The 22,899-nt window shown below is 48.6% G+C and overlaps 1 protein-coding gene across 4 annotated transcripts in view; it reads right to left on the reverse strand.

The window, feature by feature from the left end:
* The window catches only part of NARF (nuclear prelamin A recognition factor), a 398,106-nt gene that overhangs the window by 30,410 nt on the left and 344,797 nt on the right, over positions 1-22,899 (reverse strand). For all 4 annotated transcript variants that reach the window (XM_086930648.1, XM_086930650.1, XM_086930651.1 and 1 more), the window contains one exon: positions 10,008-10,165. In XM_086930648.1, coding sequence (XP_086786774.1) covers positions 10,008-10,165 — 158 coding nt within the window. The remainder of the gene's footprint in view (positions 1-10,007; positions 10,166-22,899) is intronic.

Below are 22,899 nucleotides of genomic sequence, written 5' to 3' on the forward strand. Positions count from 1 at the left end.
CCAGCCAATCAGATTTTTCTGAAATCAGTCAATAACTGCTATCATTGGGCTGATTTGGGAGCTCTCCTTCCACGGTTCATTTTAAGATCTGTCAAAGAGCAGAGGTTGAAGGCCTGGACATGGGGTAGGGAAAGCAGTGTGTCAGGCACTGTTATCACATTGCTGTAGCAATAGCATTAATGACTTCTGAGTTGGTCAATACCGATATTTATTGTCCCTTACCCAATTTATGAGCCCTTGATAAAGATCTGAGCCCATAAGTGGGGTGTAGCCCAATACTAGCGTTATTGACCAGCTCCACGTGTAATAATCCTATTTTTGCACTCACAAGGACCATGGCCACTTCTTCACACTCACTTTCCCTGGGTAAAAACACTGGAAGGGGGCCCCTAACAGAGATAATAAAGGAAAGTTTAAAACTAGGCCAAATCAAAGCCCAAACTGGAATAGTACTGACAGAAGTCAACAGACAGCAAAAAAAACAGCTCAGCTACTGGAAGTCAGGAGAAAAACAAGTGTAGTGTGTATTTTGCTACTGCATTGGTGTGGTTCAGGCAATGTTACATTCCATTAAAGTTGTCTTTCACTTCTCACACCTGTTTTGTCAGATTTTTATGTAATTTCTTGTCATCATCTTGTCCATTATGTGCTCAAAGGAGGCTGAAGTAAGATTATATTCATGTTATAGTCTCACGCACACCGAGGCTGCAGCAGGTGCAGCAAGAACATGCTCATAACGCAGGACTGACAGCAAAATGCAGAACTCATGCAGTCACAGAGAAGACGAGAAAGCAGTTTGTCAGGCTGAGCAGTGGATCGTGACCTCTAGGAATTTCAGGCTGCCACATTCAAACTCTGCAATTCTCTCAGGCTTGCATTTTCACAATCGAAAGGCTTGTTGTAGCCACCTTAAAAACGGGCATCCGGTCTCTATGGCAACATGCGCCTGCTTGCCATAGACCAAGCGCAGCATCTGCTTTCTGATTCCCCGCAGGACCGATTCCGGAATTGGAAAATAAAAACTAGATAAGTGGACGGCTACTCGAGCGCCCTTTTTTTCCCCACCGTGCCTGCTGCCAACTTGTTATCATAGTCCCACGGCCCGTCACGAGCTGCGCCGCTAATCCCTACTTCAAGGAAAACAGTTAAGGATGTCTCTGCTAGTAGGAAACTTAATCAAGGAACAAGGAACTTCACTTGCATTTAGGTGATTAGGGATATTTTAGGGCTTCAGTTGCAGCAAATGAGCCTCTGCCAACAAGTACAATCGTGGCTTGGCATTCAGCTTGTGCCTGTACTAGGCAGAAATTGCAGAAGAATTGATATTAAAGACACCGAGCAAAGTTCCACCAAGCCTTCGTCATGCAAGTCTACAGACTGACTGGCCAAATGGGAAAAAGTAGGAGACTTCCCAGAAGGCTGTTGTTCTGGAGGTCTCAGAAGCCTAGACAAGAGAGTAAGTTCTACTTAATTATAGACAGATGAGTCTGCCTTACCTTATCACCCGCTCACCTGCAGCATCACGCCTCCCGGCGATGGCACATGAGGGGTCTGCTTCTCCTCCTGCCCGGGGTCGCGCCACTCTGCCCCCACCCACGTCGCGCCCCCCTAGCCAATCCTGGTGCTGCATGCAGCACCAGGATTGGCTGGTCCACCGCGCAACATCCATTATTGGATGCGCGGTGGACCAGCCAATCCTGGCGCTGCATGCAGCACCAGGATTGGATAGGGGGGCACACTGTGCACTCGCCCTGGGCAGCCTTGTACACCCGGCCCGGCTGAAGCCGCACCCCTTCTCTATGGCGAAAGTGGTTTTCGCGCAAAGGCGCATGCGCGGGCAAGTCTCAGGCCGGAATCCTCATGCGCAGCTGCAGCAGACCAGCAGAACCCGCCTCCTCCCCAGCGCTTAGCTGCAGTGCCACGGTGCATCCAGGGCTTAGTGGGGCTACACCCCTACGCCCTAATGGACGTACCGCGGCTGGGCTTGAATGCAGAACATCTAAACCATGCGTGTCTTCTAAGAAGCACACAGGTATTGATACCGCTAGCTGCAGTATCTGCTACGTCTAGGTCACAGCGGATGGAATTGTTGGTAATTGCCTGCCTTTCTGAAACAATCTGTTGGCCTCTTTTGAGACATTCCTTGAGGAGATACTGCAAGAGTTATTCCATTTCATCCCAAAGGGCTCGTTAATTGGGAATACGCCAATGATTGGCTACTTGTGCTGCAACCCTTTTGACAGCTGCATCTATGCATTTACTTTCCTTCTCAGGAGGTGGAGTGTCCCCCATAGCCTTACTGTTTGCCCTTTTAGGAGCAGTAGTTACAACAAGGAAGTCTGGTGGAACCTGACTCCGGATAAAGAAGGGGTCAGAAGGAGCCGCTTTGGATTTTTTGTTGACCTTTTGGGTGATGACTCAGGCATGGACTGGCTCTTTGAAAATGTCCTCAGCATGTCTCATCATGCCACAAAGAATGAGCAAATAGTGGGCGTCCTTGTGAGTGGAAAAGAGGGTGTCAAACAGAATATCCTGCTCTAGGGGTTCTTTATGCAGCTCAACACTATAAAAAGCTGTCACCCTAGCGATAACCTGATTAAAGGAAGTGGCATCTCCAGGAAGGGAGGAATGGATATAAATCTGGATTGTTGAGAGTAATGCTATCAGTGTCATATATATCCCAAGGGTCAGGATCCTCTAATGGCCCTCCCCATAACTCCCATTTTTTTAATGTGGTGACCCTTGAGGCGAAGCATCAAGTGGATCATGTGATGGGGACAGTAGTGAAAGAGGGGGGTTTGAAGCAGTAATGATGATAGTGGAGGAGGAATGTGGGTAGAACTGGTGGATTTATCCTTAGTCTTCTTTTTGAGAGGAACAGGAATGTCTAGTGCCTCCTTAAATGTTAATTTCCTCTTACGTGGCGGAGAGACAACAATTCGACCAGTTTCTTCTTGAATTTGAATGTTTCTCTGACAAATGCCCATCTTTTCCATAATGGGTTAGACAGGAGAGATGTAAGCCGCTGAAGGTCTGGAATCCTTCTGCTCCGAAGGTTTCTGTACAATGTTTTCAATTTGGACCTGTATCGTTTGCTCAGCACCAAGGTAGATGGAGTCGGTTGCCAGGTCGGTACCTAAGGTTGGGTCGATACCGAAGCATGACCTTGGATGGCGGAGGAGGGGTTGGGGTCACAGTACTCAAGCAGTGGCCAGATGGGAGTTCATGCATGTCCATATCCAGCTCTATGTCGGAGCTTTCCTCAATAGAGAAAGCGTCCTCTTCTTCGGCGGTTGGCTTTTCCTGAGTATTCTTTGCCAAAAAAATCTCGGGAGTGTCATTCCTGCACCTTTGAGACATTTCCAGCCAAAGGGCCCTTTGATCCTGAAGGTTTTTTTTAACAGAAACAACTTACATGCTTCAAAGTAGGCGAAAGGCACAGGTTCCACATGAGGTGTTGATCAGTGTGCGTGGATTTTACTTGGCAGCGCAGGAAAAGTCTAAGCGGTGTACATTCCATTTGAAAAGTATCTTCGATGGAAGTGGTGACACGCGGAAGGTAGGCAAGAGATGTGCATGGCGCCCTGAAGGGCGGTTGATTCAAGTCCAAATCTCCGAAATTCGAGTGCAGTGCAAAAGTGGGAAAAAAGCACGCTCAAAAACTATACTCTCAAAGACAGTAAGGAAACCAAAGAATCGCACCGAATGGGATTGTAAAATGGAGCAGAATGTTAGTACCTGACAGAGTAAAGAAAACAATTTACCAAAGGAGTTGATGCCCATGCACGATATCACCAAGATGAGTCACTGGATCTTGGGAGTCGAAAGACTTCTTCAAATAAAAACAACTTGCACAACTCCGGACCCAAAAAAGAGCATGTGTATCTACAGCCACACATGCCCACAAACATACATATACCAGAATGCAAAAACTAATGAGCACAGTCAAAGCTAATAGGTTGTGCCTTTTCCATTTATTGGTTTTGACAATACTGTTTGATGAGGCACCAAAGGCACACTTTGGGCAGGTCCATGGCCACACCCACTTCCTGAAGTCATGGCACAGCTCGAATCTGGTTGTTTTCAGTGGAGAATTTGCTCCCTAGCACACTGTTAAATCGTTTTTAGAAGTTGTCAGAAGACCAACAAGGTAGAAGCATAGTCCAGGTTCAAACCGGAAAGCCAGGAAATAAGGGAATTGATGGGAGCGTGCAAGGGTGGCACTAATGTGTGGCTCTGCTCATTCACTTTCAGAGCAGTAAGGAGTTAGCAAAGAGTTGCACAACTCCACCCATCAGTGCAAATATCCAGTCTGACACCTGGGGATATTCTAAGGCAGAGGTCTTCAATCTGTGGGGCGCGACCCCCAGGGGGGCCGTGGAGCCCTGTTAAGGGGGTCGCGCAGTCCCGGGCCTCACTTCTTGCATGCTTCTAATTGTAAATATATTTACTTAGTGCTTGCTATTCCCGAGAAGGTGTTGAAGGCCAGTAAGGAGCAAGAAAAACAAGCATTTGCAATGCAATAGGTCTCTCATTTTAGAAACTTTGACCTATTAGTATTGTAAATGACAATACCTTTTATTATTTCAGGTGTTTTGTAAACACATAAATAAATGGCATTTTCATTTACAATACGAATAGGTCAAAGTGTCTAAAATGCGAGACCTATTGCATTACAAATGCTTGTTCTGCCAGAGAAGGAGTTCACATTATATAAATCTATAAAACAATGAACGATTCTGGAATGTGGGCCACTTTTTGGGGAGTGCCCTGGATGAATTATAATCCTGACCCACACTGATGGCCTATGGTGGCCACATGCATTAATATTTGAGGACTGTTTTTCATCACGTTCTGACCCAGAAAAAGAAAAAGAGGAAGGGGAAGACAATAGAAAGTGGTGACAAATGGAGAAAATAAGTGTGAAAATAAACCAGCAAAAGTGAGTTAAAGAGACACGGAAAGAAGGGTGGTGGTAAAAAAACAAAACAAGTGGAATCAAGACTAGGATCCCTGGTGATCAGTAAGCACAGCATTCAGTATAGCACTAGCTGTAGACTCCAAAGAAAAAATGTGGGCCGCTACTCTTATGTTTATTACAAATTAAGCGCTTGTCCAGTGTCTTAAACACAACAAATATGAGACAACGTTCTGTGACTCTATTTTGGCTATTGATTCCTGAGAGCCAAACTTGTTTAGCATCAGTGCTTAATTTGAGCCAGTGGTTACCGGTGGGGAACATAGGCACTTATTTTTGGATACCAGCACAAATTTTTCTGTACCAGATATTTACATGTAAGAGAGGGAAAACACATAGGGGTTCATTACGATGTTCGCCCGCCATTGTTGCGGTGCTGGGACCACCCGCTAGACATGCGGCGGTCCCACCACTGCGATTAGGATGCGCCCGCCATACTGGTGGGCGCATCCTGAGCTTTTGACATTGCAGCACCGCACGCAATGTCAAAAGTGCGTTCACAGCATTTCCGTGCACTACATGGCAGGCACCATGCGGTGCCTGCCACTTGGTGCATCGAAAGGAACCCCCCAGTGCAGCGACACCACCCCCACACCCAATCCCAGCCAGCCTTTCCATGGTGGCATCGCCACCATGGAAAGGCCTTTGTTTACCCACATCATGATATGGTGGACAGAGCCTGCTAGGCACCGCCACCATTTTAGACGCTCTGCACCCTCCACAGGGCAATCAGGAGGATTATCTTTGGCAGTGAAACGGCGGACACACTTTCCGGCTGCCGCGTTCCCCTCCGGCATCTTAATTTGGTGGTGGGTAATGTGCTTCGTGAGGGCGGAAGGACCGCCACCGCCAGCCCGGCGGTGGTGGTCTGTCCGCCATCATAATGACCCCCATAGATTGGGAAGACAAAGGGAAAAACCGGCAAGCAGTCACAAACAGAAAACATGAACCCGCAAGTGCGGTCAAGAAAAAAGGGGCAAGGAGTGTCTGTAGTTGCAGGTATTCTGTGCGCAAACGTTTCATTGCTTTACCATGGGAATTGGGGACATTTATGGTTGTCGAGGATGAGGAGTACCAGATTCCAGAATTTTTTGTCAGGAGGGGGTCCTTATGCCTAAAAATGTTTGACAGGGGGGTCTCGGCATCAAAACGTTTTAAGACCTCTGTTCTAAGGTGAGGAATCTGTGATTAAAGTACCTATCAGAACTATATTTACTTGCTCAAAATACATGAGTTTTATCTGCAAATGCAGTTTCTAGCAGCATTCCATTCAGTTCAATGCATATTAATTTCAGGCATCCAGGAAGTACAATCATAACATTTGGTTAAAGAAATGCTCCTGGACACATGGCCATCCCCTCAAATCCAAACTCATATGAAGCAGCACCCACCACACTGTGAAGACACTTGTGGCAGTCTTAGCTTCCATGACGTCAGAGCCATATAAAACTTAGATTTTTAGTGAGGAATGCTTATCCATTGAAGACTGTTGGACCCGGCCTTTTTGGTAGGTTCACCCAGAGACTTTTTGCTTTTCCCTAGCCTGTTTCTGGAACCTGGTGGTGGTGATTTTAGGCCTCTGCGCACTTTTTCACTGTGGTACAGTGTAAAGTGCTTGAGCTCTTTGTGTATGTGTGGTGAGTGACCTGTCCTCCCATAGGAATGAATGGGGAATATGTATGCCCATGGTAGTTCCTGATGTGTGGGGAGTGCAGGGGCGAGTTTGGTATGAGAGAACTCGTGAGACTGAATGCTGCAAAATGGTATATGCGGCATGATTGTGTCTAGTCTAGAAGTGCCACTTTTAGAAGTTGGCATATTTGTGTAATTTGTGTCTGGCGTGTGATTGGCTGGTGAGCCTGGTCCAGGAGTGCCTGGGCCTGCTTGTGGATTGACTGTCTGGTTTGAGGATGACAGGGGCTGGAGAGCCCAGGAGGTTGTCTGAGTCAGCCCATGGATGAAAGGCAGCATCTGCTGCCAGGGAAGTGGGAGGAGATGGCACCTGATAGTGAAGGGCTGTGCCTGCCAAACCACAATGCTGGCTCCACCCCCCGCTGGGCGACTGTCACCTCTGTCCCTGATACTGACAGGACTTCCCTATAACCAGTTCTAGCTGGTTCTCACACTGCCTACACAAAGACTTCAAAGACTTTTCTGTGTATAAGAAGGGGCTGTGTCCCCTTCCAAAATGTTCTTGTTGCTGACTTGAATCTGCCAGGGGCGGGCGCTGCCCAGCCCCTGGATGCCTGGAGGACTTCTGGGGGACCCCTCTGCCTTGCCTGGGCTGATGGGGGGACTTTGCTTTGCCCTGGATTCCTGCTGTTTCTCGGGAGACCCTTGTGCTGGGTCCCCTTTTGCTCCGCACCCCTGAAGGACTGTGGGGGCACTAGTGCCTGAGAGGAGCTTTACTTGTACTTTTACTGGACTGGTGACCTTTGGTTGCCTATAGCGCTGGGAGCGCTTTATTTTTCCCTTCTAATGCTTGAGGGCGCTTTTTCTGGACCTTCAGCGCTGGGGAGCGCTGTGAATTGCCTGCAGCGCTTGAGAGCGCTTTATTTGCGGTGTTAAGCTTTTCTCTGCCGCTGCCCGGGGCCTACAATCATCAGAGCCCTTGGCCGGGGATCGCCGAGAGAGACCGAAGCATCTGCGCTCTCATTGGCGGAGAGCGACGAGCCCCCTCAGTGACGCCGCGCTGGGATTGGCCCCAGCCCCGCCGCGTCATCGGCAGAGCCGCGCAGCGATTGGCTGAGGCGTCAAGCGTCATCGAAGGCTCGTCCCGGGAGCCGCACTGCAGTTGGCTGGCTCCCGGGTGTCTGCTGAGGCCGCCATGAGGGAGGCCGACGGCGGAAAAGAGGCGGAGAGCGGAAATGGCTGCCTGGGGCTCCCGTGATCTGGAGGGAGCCCCGGAAAGAGAGGAGGAAGCGTGGCCTGATGCTGGGGCTCCCGTGTGCGGAGAGAGCCCCGGCGAGAGAGAGAAGTCCGGCGCGAGGCTCCCTGAATGGAGGGAGAGCCTCGAGTGAGGAGAGCCACCGATCGACAGCAACCGGTGAGTGGGGCAGAAGAAAGGGAGGGGCGCCGGGACACATTGTCGGTGTCCGCCCCCCCAGTAGCGCGAGCTCGCGCTCCTTGTTCGTGTGAAGCCACGAGGGCTTCCAGGGCGGCCCCGGTTGGCAGTGGTTCGCCCCAACGTGTGTAGAGCCCTGAGAGGCTCCCCGCTCCATTTTGTGTTTAGAGCCACGGAGGCCCTAGATTTACGAGCCCAGCGAGGCTCGAGGGCCATTTCGTGTTGAGAGGCACAGAGTCAGGGCGGCCCCGATTGGGAGCGGGCCGCTGCAACGTTGTAGAGCCTTGAGAAGGCTCTGAGGGGGCATTTCTTTGTGTAAAGCCCAGAGGCTAAAGGGGGCACAGTTGTTTTTAGAGCCAGATGGCTCCAACGCCCCACAATTGTTTTAGAGCCTGAGTGGCTTTAACGTGCGCAGTGTCTGGTTTCAGAGCCTGTGTGGCTGCAGCAGTGGCGTAGTTTGCGCCTAAGGGTCAGTGAGGGCCCTGGCGCAGTTTTGAAGTTCTCCAGCTGCCCAGCAATTAGTGGGCAGCTGCACCGTTTAGGCGCAATTGGAGAGAGAGTCCCTGTGTGGGACAGAGGGGGCACAGTGGTGCCCGGCCTGTCACAGCTGCCCAGCAATTAGTGGGCAGCTGCATCGTTTAGGTTTTGTGATTGTCCTCAGGTGCCCAGCAAGTAGTGGGCACCTGCAACGTTTAGGTTTTGCGCCAGTGGCGCACCCTGACTGGCGCTGCTTGGCAGCGCGCCCTGACATTTGGACACAAGGCGTCTGAGCCCCAACAAGGCCAGTTGGCCTAGGGACTGCCACAGGTGGTGGCTTAAGTAAGTTGTGCGCAATGCGGTTATCTGCTATGTCTAGGATGGTAACTGCCTACTGTGTGTTTTTGCGCTATTGAGTTGTTGTGCACCTCTGAATGTATTTCTATGCATCATGTGTCTTCCTTTCTTTCCCTGCGCTGCACCTCTGAATGTTTTAGGCATCATGTGTCTTCTTGCGCTGCACCTCTGAATGTAGTTTATTGCATCATGTGCTTTGTTCTGAACACCGCTGAATGTGTAGTTTTATGCATCATGTGTTTCTCTTTACTACTCCTCTGAATGTATATTTATGCATCATGGGTAATGTGTTGCTTCTTAGACCCCTAAACGCTGTGTGATACTTAGGTGGTTGTCCTTACACCTCTGAATGTTTTAGGCATCATCGGTTTTTCCTTTACTACTCCTCTGAATGTATTTCATGCATCATGGGTAATGTGTTATTGTTTATACCCCTAAATGTATTTTATTCTTAGGTGGTTGTTCTTTTTAGTACAGGTGGTCCTAGTGAGGTCCTGGTACCTGTTCCCAGTAGTTACTGGATGTGATTTATAACTGTTATCTTGTGCTATACTTATTCTAAGTTCTAAAAGTGCTATTTCTGATTCTGACAGTGGCCCATGTGGCCCTGTCCTGTACATAATCCCTTGTGAATATTGCCCGTGCCAGTTGGCACCATGTATTTTGTGTGATACTATCTGATGTGTGTTTACAATACAAAAGTTATTTTAATATAACCTTGTGTGGAGTTCCTTTTGTGGTGTGCCTAGTATGTTGTTGCTGTTGTGTGCTGGCGCAAATGCTTTACACATTGCCTCCGAGTTTAGCCTTACTGCTTGTGCCAAGCTACCAAGGGGGTGAGCAGGGGTTATCTTGGCGTGTGACTTCCTTGCCCTGACTAGAATGGTGGTTTCTGCCTGGCTTTGGCATCAGCCTTAGCCTACCAGAAATAGCCAGTTCTAACAAAGACTAAGACCACGGATATATGTTCAAACGAAAAATATGTTAATTATTATTACAACACATATTGCTGACTGGTTGCACTACATCGACTACAAGTAATCTGAAAAATGTAGTATTTTGCATCAAAAGGTCAAGGTTGGAAATGTACACCCTTCTGGAGAAGAATGCTGCTTAATGTCATGCTCTTACCTCCTGGGCAAGCGAGAACCTCAACAAAGTGATAGGGGAACTTCCCCTTCTTTAGTTTAAGCACCATGTTCTGGATGTTCCTGAAACCATATGCAGCTGCAAATCTTAAGACTGTGTCCCCATTATGCTCCAATGTCACCTCCTGAAAATCTCTGTTTCTACAAACAGAAATAGAAAAAAACAATCATGTGAAGCAAAAACATTTTTGAATGAAAAGCTGATGAGTTTTTACCTTTGGAAAAGTGGCAGCGATTTCAATTTAGAAAAAGAGTTTTTCCTCATTGCAACCAATTATTTATTTAAGCAAACATTTATTTGAATTTGCATATTATAAATACTTGGACTTTGGTGGTAAAACAATATACAAATGTAGTTACAAAAAAGCACTAAAAATGAGTACAAAGTACTAAATAAGGCAATAACTTTAATCATTCATGAATATTTTTAAGTAGTGTTACAATGATCCCATAAGCACTTACACTTATCACTAATAAGCAAAATCTAATACATCCATTCAGCTTAAATCCAGAGATATTCCTACCACGAATTAAAGGCGAAGACTACTGTTCTACTCTCTATTCTTTGCCATCGAAGACCTTTTATTTTGATACAGAATGTTTGTTAGGTAAATGATCAGGAAATGTACAACTGTGATTTCATTGATGCAATAGTTACATTCAAATATGATAATCAAGCTTATGCAAATACATTCATGATAGTTAATCATTTCTGCTGAAGCAGATCATCGTTATCCATTTTAAATAAAAACAGCTTCTAGGATTAGAGATTAGTGAATGTGTGCTATGTTTGTTTTCCTTAAAGAACATGGTTTTAGAATTCGAAATAGCTGAAAGTGCATTGTGCTACTTATTATTGATTGTTTATTCAAATAGCCTTCACAGGGCTGGGCATCAGAGAGGAGATCTTAACAGCGCCAGCACTATCAAGACAGAACAGACAACTTCAGCACCTACTGCAATTGAAGGTTGATCTACAATGGAAAAGTAGCCTTCACCAGCTGCTTCAGTTGGTGTATTATTCTTTGATGCACACAGCTAGGCTGTGCCGGAATTAGCACAATTGCTATTCAGACAGAACAATAAGACCTGTTCTGAATCAGGTATGGAGGTATTTTTTAATATGCTATAGCTAGTATTGTGTCTAGAATTAGGGAAAGAGGGTGTTAATGCTAAAAATATAAATAATCGTGCTAGAATATTTCATTCTGGTCACAGTATTGGTTCATTTCCTCACTGCTTTATTGTTTATATTCTGTGTCCTAACAACTCATATCATATACTCTAGATGGAGCTTTCAAAATAAATTATTTAAAGGATTATGTTACGTACCCAGTAAGCATCTGTTCTTGGCATGTAGAGCTGTAGGTTCACATGCTTTGCATACTCCTGCCATCTAGTGTTGGGTCCGGATGTTTGCAAATTGTTTTTCTAGTCATGAGGTAAGGTGACTCCTCCTTTCGGTGATAGTGCGCCTGGGCATCAACTCCATTGTTAGATTGTTTTCCCACAAGAGGGTGAGAATGGAGTAAGTAAGAATGGTATAGAGCTGTCCATGCATATGAATATATAATGAAGCACTGCAACAACTACAGGTGCCCGGGGAGGCGGGTGGGCACATGTGAATCTACAGCTCTACATACCAAGAACAGATGCTTAATGGGTAAGTATCATAACCCGTGCAAGGCATGTGTGCTGTAGATACACATGCTTTGCATAGACTACAAAGCAGTATACTCGTAAACCAGTGGCTAACCCGTAGATGTTGCAGTTGTTTGAAACAGTGTTTTAAGTACTGCTTGGCCTAAATTAGTTTGTTGTTGTGCTAACACACCTACACAATAGTGTTTGATAAATGTGTGTGGTGTAGACCATGTAGGTGCATTACGTATGCCAGCTACAGGAATGTTACCTAAAAAGGCCATAGTAGCCTCATATTTGGGAGTGGAATGCGCTCTACGGGGTATGGATAAAGTTCTTTTAGCTTTTGCATAGCATGGTTGAATGCATTTAACAATCCATCTTGAAATGCCAGATGGGATTGCCTTTGTGAGGTGGAGCAAATTCAACAAACAGTTGTTTTGCAAAAATTTTTGGTTCTATCTATGAAGTACAATAAGGCTCTTTTGACATCAAGTATGTGAAGAGATCATTCTGCTACAGAACCAGGTTGAGGAAAAACACGCAACTAAACTGATTGGTTTATATGAAAAGCAGAAACCACTTTGGGAAGAAATTTAGGGTTGGTGCAAAGAACTACCCGGTCTTTGTGGAGCTGAAAGAAGGTTTCTTCCAAGGTTAATGCCTGTAGCTCACCAACTCTCCTTAATGAAGTGATTACAATGAGGGAAGCAACTTTCCTTGAAAGAAACTGCAAAAGACAATTGTGCAATGGTTCAAAAGGTGGATCCATAAGCCTTGTGAGAACAATGTTAAGATTCAATTCTGGCACGGGGGAATTCTTGGTGGTATTACCCTTTTCAAGCCTTCGATAAAGGCTTTGATCACTGGAATTTTAAATAGTGATAAATGCTGCCTGTTCTGAATATATGCAGCTACCGCTGCAAGGTGCAAGCCAGTCTAGTTTGCTGTAAGTGTAACAGGTAATGGAAAATATTTTGTATAGAAGCATCCAGAGGATTGATTTTGTTCTTATTACAGTAGATAACACATCTTTTCCACTTTGCTGCATAACAAGCTCTGGTAGTAGGCTTTATTGCGTCTTTTAGAATAGTCATACAGTCTGTTGGTAGATTTAATTAACCAAACTCTAGGACTTCAGGATCCAGATCGCTAAATTAAGTTCTTTGGGATTTCGATGTCTAATTTCTCCATAGTTCTGCGTGCGTAGCCTGGAAGTGAGATGCAGCTTCTGATGTGGAACTACTGAGAGCTCCAACAGGGTGGTGTACCATCGTTGACGGGCCCATGTGGGAGCTACTAGAATTAGTGTGAGGAATGTTTGCATGAGCTTCTGAACTAGACACAGAATACGTGGTAGAGGCAGAAAAGCATAGGCAAATATCCCTGACCAGTTCATCTACAGGGCATTGCCTTTTGAGAGTGGGTGTGGTAACCTGGAGCCGAAGTTCGAGCATTTTGCGTTGTCGACTGTGGCGAACAAGTCTATTTGTGTGAATCCCCATTGTTGGTAGTATGGAAGGAGAACTTGGGGATGGAGTTCCCACTCGTAAATTTGCTGCCTCTTTCTGCTGAGAAGGTCGGCAATCTGATTGTTTACCCCTAGACGGTGTCCTGCCACAAGTTAAATCCAGTAATGGATTCCCCAATTCCAAATGGCTTGAGAGAGGTGTGACAGTTGGAGAGTGTGCACCTCCCCCTTAATCCCATGGTTTTTGTACATAGTACATTGCTGTCATGTTGTCTGTCGGACTAGGACAGCTTTGCCTATCAGGTGATTTTGAAAAGCTTTGAGCGCTAAAAGACTGCTAGAAGCTCTAGATAGTTGATGTGGAGGCGTTTGTGCTTGTAGCTCCTTAGACCTTGTATTGTGTAATCTTGGAGATGGACACCCCGACCTGTTAGAGATGCGTCTGTTGAGAGCACGATCTGAGGAATAGGGTAGATAAAAGGCTGTCCTTATTATACATTTTGAGGGTTCCGCCACTGCAGAGAGCGATGGGTGCGGCCGTCTACCAACACTAGATCGGTTAATTGATCCTGGGACTGATTCCACCGATGTGCTAGGCACTCTAGTAGGGGACGCATTTGGAGTCTTGCATGGGGTACAATTGTGATGCAAGACGCCATCATTCCCAGTAGTTGCATGAACACTCTGGCTGGTAATGTTTGGTTGGATTGAAACTGTAGTATCATAGACTGAATGTTGGGAATTCTGGCTACATTTGGAGAGGCTAGAGCTTTGATAATGTTTAGGGTGGCCACTAGGTAAGATTGCATCTGTGAAAGATTCAGGTGAGATTTCTGTGCACTGACCATAAGGCCCAGCTGATGAAGTAGGTCTATTGTGGTGTGAGTGTATCGTAAACAGTTTTGATAAGTGTTGGCTTTGATGAGCCAATCGTCTAGGTAGGGGAAGACGTGAATATGTTGTCTTCTGAGATGAGCTGCGACTGCTGCCAGGCATTTGGTAAATACTCTGGGATGGGAGCAGTAGTCACTCTAAACGGGAGTACTTTGAATTGGTAATGTTTGCCTGCTATCAAGAATCGGAGGTATTTGCGATGAGCTGGATGAATTGGAACATTAAAATATGTGTCTTTTAAGTCTACCGTAGACATAAAATCTCCCTTCTGTAAAAGTGGAAGTACCTATTGAAGGGTTACCATGTGAAAGTGCTCAGACAGTATATATTGGTTTAATTCCCTGAGATCCAGAAGTAAGAGTTACTTACCTTCGGTAACGATGTATCTGGTAGAGACGATTCTAGCTGCAGATTCCTTAACGTAGAATTATCCCCAGGCGTGAGACTGGATCTGGAAAACTCTTTGCCACAGCATCCCTGTGCGTCGGGGGGACGGCACCATGCAACTCTGCCACGACGTCCTCCGCGTCCGTGACGTCAGCGAGGATATACAAGTCCCACGCTGGTGCGCCTACGCCAGTTTTCTTTGGAGAACTTTTCCACGCCACAACGCGAAGCCATCACTAACAAAAACTGTGAGAATAGTGGAACAGTGTGTGAAAAAGCCCAGCTAAACAGAAGGGAAAGAAACAATGGTGAGGAACAGAACCATCCAGAATAGAGCCAGGTACTGAGGCACCAAGATCCGGAATGAAAGAACAGGGCACTGCTACTGGAAAGCAATCCTGAAAACAAATGCAACAGCCTCCCCAGGGCAGAAGCATGTGAAAATACACAGCAGACCAAGAAGTCTGCAGCCCCTGCCCGGAACATAAAGGGACACCAAGGCCAGAACGGAGAGCAATGACCATTCAACCGCAGACATCACCAGCAGGGAGAAAGTCTCCCGAACGCCTAAGTCGAGACCAGCCAAGGCACCTCAACCCCAAGGACTGCCAAAGGCAGAAGTGCAAGCAACAAATCAAAGAAGAAGAAGAAGCCCGAGAGAACCCCACACTGGAGACCAGAGTGCAGGGGCGCAGAAGTGCCTATTAAGTCCAGAATGGAACAACAACAAGGCGAGCATCCCCCGAAGGAGGGAGTAAGAAAGACACTCGCAAAAGGCAACCACCGAGAGGCAGGCGAGTGCAGAAGACCAACAGGGCCCTAGCAGAACGGGGAGAAAGGACAGGTTGTGAAGTAATCTGCCACAAGAATCGTCTCTACCAGATACATTGTTACCAAAGGTAAGTAAGTCGTATATATCTGATAGAGACTACTAGCCGCAGATTGCTTAACATAGAATAGATACCCTACAATACCCAAGGGGAAGGAGGGTCTGCGAGAGGACCTCCCCAGTCCAGGCGAACCAGGGACCTCGACAGGGAAAATAATTGCCAGGAGAGGGAAACAACCCAGTCCTCCCCAACAGGAGATGAGCCACAGGGACAGGGGAAAGAGCCCAGTCCCCCCCTTGCTCCCTCCTCAAGCAGACTAGAACTGCAGCGCCGCGGAGAACACCGCTCCACAGGGAATGTGTCACTGTGAGAAGTTAGCCTGGTATATGATGTCCACTATTCTAGTGGGCACCTTGCACCAGTCTAAACGACCCTTATGATGGTGGTTGTAAAGTCAACCTTATAGATCAGCTATCCTAGTGGTAGCAAGGACCAGCAGTCTTAGGCTAAAACTTCAGAGAGCATGTGAAGCAAGCTGTTTTACCAATTATAATCCCTTGAATACCAAATGAAAGGACACCACACAAGGTATATATCAAAATATATATGTATTTATTATTAAGGCAACCCATCTGAACTCTTCATGAGGTCAGAGATTGAGATACATCACAAGTTACTCAATAAGCATACTTTAAGTTGCACAAATACAATTCTGCCCTAGGGGCCTCAAGAACCATATACTAAGTAAGTGGTATAAGAATCACTTCAGGAATAGTGAATAAGCCTAGAGCCTAGGGAATCGCTGGGGCTACACTGAACAACCAAGGGATTGGAAGTAGGAGGCCCACGGGAGACGCGTGCAGTGTCTAAACACAGTCTCGAGTTACCATAGAGTTATAATGGGAACGTAAAAGTTACAAAGTAGTAGATTAAGGACACTTCCGGATGGACTATGGTAAAACCCTTTTAAACTAGGACACTTCGAGTCAACACCCACGGGAGCACCGGAGTACTTGAGTTACCTCACCCAGGGAAGCCGGGTGCATAGGTGTTCTTTCGTGTCGGGTTTTGTCGCTGTTTCCTATGGAGAGCTGCAAAGAAGTGCTGCAGGCGACCAGGAGAAAAGAACCCGGTGGATCCAAGGGTGGATCGAAGATATGAAGAACCTAAAAGCAGAGGGGACAGAGTCTGGGTCACTAGCCAGTGACCAGGAAGGAACCAGGCGATGACGAGTGTTTCAGGTGAAGAAGGTGAAGCTTGTCACTGCTGCACGAGGACCAGGAGGCGTCGATGACTAGGAGCTGGATTCGAGCTGTCCCACGAAGAATGTAGTTGACTGCGGTGTCGGTATCCAGATTGAACCCAACAAGCCTAGGCAAACGCAATCCACGCAGGAAAGGAAGATTGGCTTCAGTTCAGACCAGCATGGTCTGGGAAGCTTCTCCTTCGCAGGGAAGCTGGAGTAAGCCTGGAGCAAACAGGCAAGCGGTGTAGTTTCAAAAGGAAGTCTTCGGAGGGCTCACTAGCCAATGGGCTAGCAACTGGGAAGACACGTCGAGCTGAAATGCAGGAGCAGGCCCCACGCGGCACTCGTGGAGTGGGGAGGGCTGAGCTTCGGTGCAAATGCTGCTCGGGTCTGGGGCTTCTCAAACCCCAATGCACAACTTCGAGGATGCCTCTGAAGCTGCAGGGTTAGCAAAGAGCAGGTAGTCTAGGGTGTCCGGTCCCACATCTCTCGTGTCCGCCACGGGTCTCAGCTTTGCTGTGGATGTGGGTCGGAGAAGTCTGGAAGTCCAGTTCCTGAGTCGCTGAGTCTTAAGGTTCCGGCGGGAGCGTCTATAAAGCAAACCGGCAAGTTACTGGTGGTGCCTGTTTGCACAGGGTGGTCACTCTTTGACCACAAGGGAGATGTCTTCAGTGTTCTAGTCGGTATAGAACGTCGAAGGTCCAAGAGTATCGTTTCAGAGTTTCAGTCCAGGATAATCTAATGTCTCTAGACTCATCTCCTATCTTTATACTAATGTAAGGGGCTGGATTACCTCCTAGGTCCCTCCTATGGGTGAAACCTGGGAAGGGGGTGGTTACACCCCTTCCCCTTTGTCCAGTTTCGCGCCAGAGCTGGGGCTGGAGTGCCCCAGCAACTGGTTTGAACCGGGCTATGCATATAGCATGGCAGCAGCTTCCATTTTGTGATGCTGAGGCTCTGTTTAACTTTAACTGGGTAAAGCAGGAAGTACATGTCTTCTCCCTCTAGAAGGGTGGAATGCTACCCCCGCCGCCAGAACTGGCAGGGGGTAGTATTCCAAAGTGTTTGACCCCTTACACGACATGTTTTGATAAATCCAAACAAAAGTTAGCATTAACCGCGAGGATTATAATGCACTTAAGAGTATATAGTATGGCTATATAATAGAACAGCTATAAGGACATGGTTCCGAAAGCTGCAGAAGGGCTCAGCTCATGCTAGAGCAACCTCTCACATAAAACTAAGCACTCTGCCTTCAGGATTGTCAAGGCCTGCCATAGGAGTGACTTATAGGTATATATATCTTATATATATTATAGGTATACTATATCTAAGCAAGGGGTGATTACACCACCTTGCCAAAGCTGAGAGATCAGCCTGTGGTGTCAGTTTGGAAGGCCAGCCAGGGGTGGCATAATACATGCTGCAGCCCCTGGTAGGCCTTGGATGCACCTATGCCCTGGGTACCTATGCTACACTATAAAGGGGTTCACAAAGGTGACCTAATTCCCAATTAGGTATGTAATTAAAGTACATGGTATCAATTTAGAGAGAGAACAGCTGGGCTGTGGGTTTGATTAGCAGGCCCACAGCCACACTAATGTCGAAAAACCAGGGAATCACAGCAAAAAGTGGGGGTACCATAAGAAGCAGGTCCTACTCTTCTACAGTCACCACGACAAGCGACAGCCCCCCCCCCTCACCAAGCAGGAGAAGGAAGGGCAATACGAAAGGAGACCATCAGCCAATGTACCAGGGACCTCCACCGGAAGCCCCAGGTACAGGCAAGACGAAAGGAGACCAGTAGCCAATGTACCCGGGACCTTCATCAGAAGCCCCAGGTAAAGGCAATACGAAAAGAGGCCAGCAGCCAATGTACCAGGGACGTCCGGAGGAAGCCCCCGGTATAGGCACTGCATAAGAAAGCCAGCAACTAAAGGACCAGGGATCGCCACCAAAAGCCCCTGTTACAGGCAACGCAGAGGGGGTATCAAAGAAGAAGAGCAACCCAGAGACTCCAAGGAGAAGAGCAGAAACTAAGGCAAGAGCCCTCCACTGGGAACACACCCAGTGAAGAGGGCGGCCAAACTCATCACAGCTGGATGTCAATAGGACAGAACGAACAGAGCCTCAGTAATAAGGCGGGTGGAAGAGAAAAACATAGACCCACAAAGCTCCCGGAAAACCAGAAGCAGGGGCGGCAGGCCTCACTCCAAGGCCCTCGGCCGTGGACCAGAATAACCGGCGGGCACCGCTGAGTGCCAACCAGCAACCAGTCAGTAAACAAGAGGAGAAACATGTAGGACGAACCAAGTCGTTAACACTGGAAAATAACCCTTCTGGACACCAGACAGACAGAGGACCAGACCAACAGCAAACTAGAGGCAGAACACCGCCCAATGCCGCAGCCACCCAAGAAAACGCACCAGCGGCATACAGCAACACCAGGAAGGGCAAGGAACCCGCTTCACAGCACTATCCCGTAAGAATCCTGTATGTCGCGCTTAGTTATCCTGACCTGCACCTGGGGACTGTGCCCTTAAATCATTGCGGACCCCACAAGGACAAAAACAGATCGCCTACATGTTTCCCATTTGCTGCACAAACGGAGGCGGCGAGTACGACAGGACTGCGGCTGCCTCGTGGGGCTGCCTCAGAGATGAGCGCGGAGTGTTTAGACACGCCGGTACCGAGCCCGTCCTTTGGAGTTCGGGGCGGGTGTCCGCCGTCGATGCTGCGCTCTGCGACGTGGAAGTGACCCGCTGCTGCCGCTGGCCGGAACGAGTGCCGAGAGGTGAGGAGCGTGCTCTACGTGAGACCCGGGGGGTGGGCTCGCGCGAATCCTGAGGCCTGCCCTGCGGGAGCTGCACCGCCTGCTGAGGGAGCGGCTATTCCGGTGCGCCTGGGTGCGGCGGGCAACGGCCCGGTTTCCACAGTCTTGCGAGGAGCGGCCCGGCCCTACCTACTATCCTGGCGGAGATTGGCGGGCGCTCCCGGGAATGTAGCATAGCGGCCAGAATACTGCAGGCGCATCCCCTCAGATTCTCTGACGTGGCTGGGCTCGCCATTCCGGGGCCGCAACTACCATCTGTCCCGGGGGGCCACATGAGCTCGTTTTGGCCCCCCTCCATGAATATCTGAGAAGGTCCATGCCCATAAATCTGCCTGGTGGATGGGGTGATCCAGTTCTGAGGTCCCTTTGCCCTGAGTGCAGCGCTGCCTGAGGATTCCCTCGCCGACTGGGGGCAGCTTGCACCACAGTGATTGTGTGGTGCGAAGTGAGGGAGGACGGAGCCGGTGCTGTCCAGGAGGTGGGGTGCTCCATTTTCCCACGAGGGACAGTTCTGCAGACGAGGCGGTGTCTGGTACGGACTGACCTGGGGAGTTGTGTGATACCGTCTTGAGGGTCTACGCTGGACGCACGGGGGAGTTGCAGGGGTGACTTCCCATTGGCTTGCTCTACCCCACATTTGGTCATAACAGAGTAGCCGCCACAGGAGGAGTGGATCGGGGTGCAGAATCTACCTGCTCTGGGGTGCTACTGCTTGCGCCCCCCCCCCCCTGATCTCTCGAGTCACATCTCGGGCCTGGAGGCTGTTGGCGCTGCCACCATGGGGCGAGTGGACAGGACTCAGTCGAAGATATCGTTCGATCCGAAGAAATCTAAAGCAATTGAGTCTCCCCTGGGGGATGGGGGATGGGGCCAGTGGGTTGGACCAGGCTGGAGAAACTCAGCAACAGGACATTTGCGGGCTATTGATTGCAATGGAGAAGAGCTTGTGAACGAAGTTGGACGCACTTATCTATAGGATGGACCGCATGGCTGAGAGATTAGACAAACATGCGGAAAGCATTGACATGTCCGAAAGGAGACTGACTGAGGTCGAGGAGGCCTACACCACCCTGGACTCTGAACACAAGCAGTTGGGCAGGGTCCTTTAGGTCCTCCAGGACAAGATGCAATCTCCGTATCACCGGCCTTCCGGAAAATACCCATACAGGGAATATGGCGCTCTTCATTGAACGTTTTTTGCAGACCTTATTGGGGGATACCGCCTTCTCTGGTGTGTTCGTGTTTGAGAGGGCTCACCGTTCCCTGGGCCCGAGACCAAAGGCGGGTACTCCACCCCGACCCATAATCGCAAAATTGTTAAATTACAGGGACAGGGATACGGCTCTCAGACTCGCCAGGGAGAAACAACCGGTCCAATATGAGGGATCGGCTATATCGATATTTCCGGACTTCACAGCCAGAGTTCAAGAGGCGAGACGACAGTTAATACCTATGAAACGGCAGCTAGGCGACATGGGGCCGACTACGCAATGCTGTACTCGGCGAAACGGTCAACCGTCAGGGGCGCTCACTGATCTTCACTGACCCTAAGGCGCTCCAGAAGGCCCTTAAGGAATGGCGGAGGAAGCCACGACCCTCTCCCGAGAAGGAGCTACTGAATGAGGCAGTGGGAGGCACCCTGGATGAGCAAGACTAGACTAATCACCTCTCTCCTACTGCTAAGTACTGGATGGGACTGTTGTTATGTTATGTGCTCTTACGTACCTTCTTGGGAACGGGTCTTCTCCCCACTGGGGCCCCACTATACTTTATTTGTATCCTAATTGATGTAATATGAGCGGGATCTTGGTGGTGGCGGCAAGGGGGATTTCACAGTTCATACTACTGACATAATGGTTGCTATTCTCTTTGGATGTGTCTCCCCAAGTGGGGTGGTGTGGTTCCCACTGTGATTCCCCGCTGGGATCCGGGCGGTGGAAGGGTTGTCCCTCCTGGATACATTGACCTATTGGTTACCACCTTAATAGATTCAGGAGTCCATATACTTCAGTGCTGCAGCGCGGCTGAAATGCTCTACGTCTGGGGAGGCTGGAGGGGGAGGCTATTTATTGATGAGATCAGTGATGTTGTTTACTCCAAGCTACCTCCTCCCCAGCGTGACTTACACTGGTGAACTGTTTCTTGTTACTGAGAGTTGGGGGGGGGTTTGGCTTCGTTGGGGAAGGGAGGATTCCGCGGCCAAGTTGGTGTTGGGCAGCCGTGGGAGGGTTTGGGGGCAATGTTGGTGCTGGACAAGCGAGGGACTTTTTTTTGGGCGGGAGGGGGGGGGGGGAGTGAATTTAAGCCTAGTTGGGGGGATTGTCTCCTTGTTGATTATTGTTGTTTTCGTTGGCATGAAGACCCTGGTAAGGCAAAGCATGCTCTGGACACATATATTTGTGCAATCACACCATGACACATATACCTACTACTGACCCTCTGACTGTCCAGCACAGGGAACCCCTAGACTCGCTAGTGCTGTTAACATGGAATGTGCGGGGGCTTAACGATCACCACAAGGCCCAGAAGGTCCTGCTCTATCTCACCAGGCATAATGTGGACGTTGCGCTTCTGCAAGAGACCCACCTATGACCGGACAGCCCAATCCTATGTACTAGGGGTCTCCTAGGTAACATTCACTCAGCGTGTTTTTCCTCAAATGCTAGGGGGGTCCTAACTTGGGTTAACCCAAAAGCCTCATTGACTCTGACACCTTTAGAGACGGATGGGGAGGGATGCTTCACTATCTCCAAATGCTGTGGTAAAGGCCTGAAGATCTGTATACTGAATATTTACGGCCCTAACTTTGACCACCCTGCCTTCTATAAGTCACTTGCGGCCAAAACCCAACTACACACACAGGGTTCTGTCCTATGGGGGGGTGATTTCAATCTGACTAGGTGTCCGAAGATGGCCCTGACAGACGCACTTCGGCCTTGGCCGGAGCACTCGAGTCATTGATGGCAAGTCTGGACCTGGGCAACATATGGAGGCACAGGCACCCAACTCAGGGATGCTATACACATTACTCCGCTCCACACGGAGCGGATTAATGTGATACTAGAATTACTAGAAATACTAGAATTGATTATTGGCTGGCCTCCTATCATTTACTCCAACACGTCCGTGCTTGTGCTATATTGCCTCGTACTTACTCCGACCGCTCGGTGCTTTTACTAACCATGGAATCGCCCAAGAAACGTATTCCACCGTTCATGTGTCCTTTTCCTTCTTATTCCTTGCTTGAGGACGCCTTCAGGGAGGACTTGGCCTCGTCTATAGAGTTGTTTTTTTAAACAAATGTTGGTTCGGTGGAATCATACCAGACAGTATAGGAAGCCTACAAGGCGTATATCAGGGGATCACAATATCTAAACACGCTGGAGTGCTCAAATCGATCCGAAATCGTTTAAGAGATTAGAGGCAAAACTCATGGAGCTGGAGGCTCGGCGATTAACTGACTGGATCGAAGTGCTGACGCAAGAGCTTGCTCAGACGCTACGCGAATACCACGATGAAGCGGATGCGGAACTTAAACATCTGGGGAAATACGCCACGGCCAGATCTTATGGG

Source organism: Lissotriton vulgaris, chromosome 7, assembly GCF_964263255.1.
Source record: "Lissotriton vulgaris chromosome 7, aLisVul1.2, whole genome shotgun sequence".
NCBI lineage: Eukaryota > Metazoa > Chordata > Amphibia > Caudata > Salamandridae > Lissotriton > Lissotriton vulgaris.